General features: G+C 37.3%; 1 protein-coding gene across 4 annotated transcripts in view; it reads left to right on the forward strand.

Annotated features, from left to right (window-relative positions):
- LOC106466878 (E3 ubiquitin-protein ligase rnf213-alpha-like) overlaps positions 1-5,703 on the forward strand; it is a 94,617-nt gene that overhangs the window by 64,358 nt on the left and 24,556 nt on the right. For all 4 annotated transcript variants that reach the window (XM_022394946.1, XM_022394945.1, XM_022394948.1 and 1 more), the window contains exons 17-18: positions 1,183-1,351; positions 2,058-2,146. In XM_022394946.1, coding sequence (XP_022250654.1) covers positions 1,183-1,351; positions 2,058-2,146 — 258 coding nt within the window. Of the gene's footprint in view, positions 1-1,182; positions 1,352-2,057; positions 2,147-5,703 lie in introns of those variants that run through there.

A 5,703-nucleotide genomic window follows, 5' to 3' on the forward strand; every position in this document is an offset into this window, starting at 1 on the left:
TGTAGTTGATTTACCGAGTATGGTCCATCACACCCTAGCCACTCTACACCTAGGGGCACATGTATTATTTTATCCACTTTTATATTTTATGAGATTGGGTTATATATATATATATATATTTACATGGTTAAGATCACTATCCTGCTACAATTCTCTCCCACTTTGGTGTGCTCCTCTCTTTCTAGACCCGTATCTACTACACATTTCATGGATGGGTAAAGACTACACCTGGTTTAAAAGTGATGTGGTTCCCCACATTAGATCTTCAGATCTGACTCTTTGATTTCCAGAAGGCTTGTGGCATGCATAAAAAATTGCATATAGAGGGCAGCACTGGACAAGAATAGTTAATTTTGTGAGAAGAGGGAAGTACCTATCAGAAATACATTTTCAGTATAAGGAAATTATAACTTTCAAAAGTATTCTATGAAAAATATTCATTTTACTTTTGAAAAAGTGTGGGGGACATGTCCCTGGGTAAAATTATGCCCATGGGGCTGTTTTCCTGTGGAATGATGGTGTATATTATTGTACTTGATGACAAAATAGGAGCAATAACACATTTTGCCCAAATTTTATTATGACATTGATTCAGAAATAATTTTCTCTACAATCAGTACAATCACTAATTTTATTTTTTTCTTTATCTCAAAATATTTTATCCTCATGAAATGTCTGTTGCAGGAATTCACAAATACTCAGGCTGAGATAAGAATGGAGACCACAGTACATATACATAGTTGTCGTTATCAAGTCCAGTATGTTTTGTTTTCAAAATTAATTACAGAGAAGAATAAATTAAATATAATATTTGTTCCGTACTCAACATTATTGTATGTTAATTTTCTTTCATGAATACTTCTGTAATACTACATGTAAGTCATTCGCAGTATATTACATTTCTTTTTCATCTCATGATTTTCTGTTTCTTTAATTGTAGGTTGTAGAAATTGTTACTGGTTTCATTTTTATCTAAAGATTGTATGTAAAATGATATGTGTAAGATCCTCTTTGCCATCCAGCATTAGATGCTAATTATATTGAGAATTTCTATACTATAATACATTGAAGTTTTCACTCCATTAAATAACTATAGTTTACTTCAGGCTAGTATGGATAACCTTATGAATTTTTTTTAACACATTGAATTATATAACATCTGCATTTTTCGAAATGTTTCAGGAATTTCGAGGAGTGATAAAGCCACCAGTACAAGATGTTGTACCATTCATATGGAAGCATTTGGAACTGAATTTCCAACAGCTTCAGAGAGCTTTAAACCAAAGCGTAGAAGACACTGCTGTCTCTATTCACCTATTCTTTGATGCCATTGGTAACAAAAGGTGTACAGGTATGCAGATTCAGAGACATAGCCATAGTAAAAAAAAAAATGTGTGTCACCACTAGTTTTTAGCTCCAAAAGCATTTGTGAATTAGGGAAATTATTTTAGTATATAGTAGGATTTCACTCAAAGGCAAAAACTAATTACTACAGTATGTACTTTTTAGTTTGTGCCTAGGCAGAGCTATAATAAGGAATGTATCAGTGCATGCTTGTTATGAGCATACATGCATTATTCTCTTTTTAACAGAAAGTGACAGAAATGACTCATCCATAGAGCAGACTTTTAAGTAATGCATAAGTGAATGCTTTCCTTGCTGGTAAAGTGGCAGCCATCTACCAACACATGTACGATTTGTTTTGTTTTTTTGTACTTTGCCAAATATGTCAAATTATAGGTAGCAAAAATTTTTTTCTCAAAAAAATATGGACACCTAGCAATTAGGAACCCAGTCTGTCTACCTACACCCATATGTAGATTGATTGTTAATATTATGTTTTGTTCATTTTTTCAAATGCTATTGTGAAAGAAACCCAATCATGATTACAGTTTCAGTTGTGAAGAATTTTATTAACATTATGATGTGGTACTCAAAGTTGTAGAAGACAATAAACATCTGTTAAACATATCTGTATACAGCATCAAGCATGTTTTCTTTAAAATTTAACTCAAAATGGAATTCATAGTGAAGAATATTTTAATTCTCATTACTAGTTCAGTATAATGACAAACTGGCTACTAAGGCAGATCGAGCATTATGGGAAGAAGCATTTGCTGATGTTATACTTCCAAATGTTTTTCAGGTATGTAGTCATTACGTAAGTTGTTGGATGCCTGAGAATTAAATAATGATGCTTAAATTTTAGTTTATCATCTACTTTTATGCACATTTATTATAAAGTTAAATATATTTATTCAGTAATACTTATAATAACTAAAAGCTGTGAAAGTACCAACTTTATGTAATATAATTTTAGTTACTGTTTAATATAAATAGGGTCAAATATTGCACAACTTATTTCAAAGGATAATAATTTAACTAAAATAAAAGCTGTAAACTGTTAGAGCTTCACTTAGTTTGTTTCTTATGTGTTGAAAAATGAATGAAGATTATTGCCATTATTGTATACAATAGCAGTAGAGTATTATATGTTTCTGTTTTTTTCCTTTACGTTTTGATACTTACACTGATGTATGGATCAGAGTATTTGATCCAGAATAATGATGTATTGATACTTATACGGAGGTGTGAATCAAAGCATTTAATCCACCATAAAGATGTTTCAATACTATAAAGAGTTAAAATCATACCATTTAACCTACATTTTGATACTTGCACAGAAGTAAAAATCAGAGCATTTAATCTGCCGTAAAGATGTTTCAATACTTAATTGAGGTAAGTATCGCAGCATTTAGTCCACCATAAATATGTTTTGATGCTTACACTGAATCACAGCATGTAATCTAAAAGAAAGATGTTTTGATATGTTAAATGAGATATGAATAAGAGAATTTAATCTATTGTAAAGAGACATATATTTGGTCCAGTGGTGGTGTTTCTCTGTGGGGGGAGGCTCTGAGGCTGCACTTGTGGGTGTTCCTGGACATTCTGGAGGAAATTTAGATTCACTTTTTCCAGTCCCTTCCTTTGCTCTGTCGGCTTCCCATGAGGCTAAATTGGATTAGCTGTGTCTCCTGCTTTATTTCTTTGGTTGGAAATTCGAGTGTGTGACATTTTGGGTTTTCCACAGCTGCTTTCGAGAGTACGCCATCCTTAATGGCAAAAAGGTCTGATGGCGAGTACTTAGTTCTCCCTACATCCCCTGATATTGTGGTATAATTGGGAGTTTTACTGCTCACTTACATGAAGGAACAGCAATGCCTTGTTCACCACATTTGTTAGAACAATCTGCTTTAGTCTACCACTGCAAGGTGGAAGCATATTTAGACCCTCAGAGAATAGAACTACTCCTGGAAATGTGGGGTTCCAGAACAGAGTCTGTGGTCAACCTGAATAGATCATAATCTTCTAGGATGCAAATGACTCTAACTACGGTGCTGAGATATTTATCATCTGTATACCTTTTTTTTCAGAAGCCTCTCAGCAATCAGCACATCACTTTGATGATGAGTTGCGACCATTGTTAGCATACACCTTGGTTCGAATGTCATTATCTGCACTTTCCCTAGTCTCTTGGTTGGTTTGTTGTTGGAGGGTGTTCATCTACCTGCTGTCACCCTCCATGAGTTATGTGAGGCTCCCTTTCTTCGACCCTTGAATTTTGTGAACATTCCAGAGTCTTTGGAATCAAGGGTTGATGTCATTCATTTCTGTCATCATGGGCTTTTCGACTGTCCTGGGCTCCTACAGGGGTTTGTAGTTCTGCCCCTGTTTGAGTGTCCCGACATCAACCCCTTGGGCCACTAGGACTCAGAATAGATTCTGCCTATATCCACAAGGTTTCTCTGCTCAGTTGAAATGCAGACAGTGGTGACTACTGTATTCCTTTGGGGTCTCTGCTCCAAGAATTTCTGGATGTGTGGAAAACCTTTACCACAGATCCATGGGTATTACAGGTCTTTGCATCAGGATTAGTCATTCAGTTCACATCTCCACCACCATTATCCCCCCCCCCAACTTGTAGTGTTTCTGTCTCCCTCATTTCCTCAGATTTTGTAATTTTATTCCACAGCTATCACAGATTTGTTGATCAAGGGAGCTTTGCTTTTATTCCCGTTTGTTTGTTGTGCTGAAGAAGATGGGATATTGGTGTCTGATCATTGATCTTTCTCTTCTAAATCAATTCCTAGATCCTCCAAAGTACACAATGGAGTCATTCCTCACTCTGCATTAGCATCTTTTGCCAGGACTACGAATGACCAAATTTGATGCCACTGATGCCTATCTGCATGTTCCCATAGTGGAGTCGTCCCGCCGCTATCTGCATTTTGTGCACTGTGGTCAGGTGCTGCAGTTCAGGGCTCTACCCTTCGGACTTGCATCGGCACCATGTGTGTTCTGCCACATTGTTTGAACCTTTTCTCGTCACCTCCATTCTCTGGGCCTGTGCACACACCATTACATGGACAAATGGCTACTACTGGCACCATTTCATCAGTTGGCAGAACATCACATCCAGATTCTGCTTTACGAAACAATCAAGGCAGAATTTGTTATTAGAGTCCAACAATCTATTCTCACTCCAACACAATATATCATCCATCTGGGTGTCTTTCTCAACATGTATTTCAGTCAGGCTCAGCCAACTTCTATCCATTTCCATGCTATGGAACAAGCAGTCCAACTCTTACTCATGTCTCATTTTCACATTATGCAGATGGTCCTTTCTCTTTTGGAGATCTGGGCATCATTTGGGGCGAGTGCACATGAGGTTCCTTCATTGGTCTCTATGTGATCAATGGATTATGAACAGTAATCTTCTGGATTCCCAGGTCTCCTTATTCAAGATCAACATCTTCGATCTCAAGTGGTGGTTAGATCAGAATAATACTACGATAGGTGTTCCTTTGCCACCATCTCGTCCAGAGATTCATCTTTTCAGGGATTGGGTACATACCTTAATGGTCAGGAATTCTAGGGCCTCTGGACAGATGATGAGGCTTCCCTTCCCATCAATGTTTTAGAACTTCTTGCTGTGCAAAAGGCAATATCTCAAGATCTGGAATTGTTAAGGGGCTGTCCCTGCCGATAATTATATTGAATAAATTATGGTATGTTTGCTTTTAAACATTTAGGGATCTTGGTTCACCTATTGCACAGTTTCCAGAGGATTCTCCCTCATGACTCCTCAATGTGCAGTAACCCCCATTTTCTACTAGTGGAGCTAGGGAGTCCATATCACACCTGGTTTCCAGTCAGTGGGATGGTGGACAGTGACTATTCCTCCAGAGAGTTCAAGTGACTTTCCACCATTCTTGGAGAAAAGGGCAAAGTTGGGGCCCTCTTACCTGGGTCCCTGGATATTTTTTTCCCAGATGCTAGTTGGAGAAGCACCAGCCTATGCAGAAGCCTACTCATAATACTGGTTCTAATTTGACACTTAGCTATCCAGTTGGATTGAGTGTGGTCCTTCTTTTTGATCAATATTGGTTCAGTACATTGTTCGTGGAAGAGAGTCCATTGTTTCCTCGTAATCCTGAATGAATAGTGGTCCCATCTTGGGTCCTTGGATGAGATCAATTTGTTCCACGTCCTCCCCATAATTTGGCTGCAAGTAGAATTTACCTTACCAACACAGTTGGAGAGAGAGAGGATGAGTGTTCATAATTCCAGACTGGATGAGTTCTGTTTCCTCAGGTTGTGTATGCCATATAGATTCTGTCATTCCGAGTTTGGGGT

The sequence above is a fragment of the Limulus polyphemus genome, unplaced genomic scaffold, assembly GCF_000517525.1.
Source record: "Limulus polyphemus unplaced genomic scaffold, Limulus_polyphemus-2.1.2 Scaffold2409, whole genome shotgun sequence".
NCBI classification, from domain to species: Eukaryota; Metazoa; Arthropoda; class Merostomata; order Xiphosura; family Limulidae; genus Limulus; species Limulus polyphemus.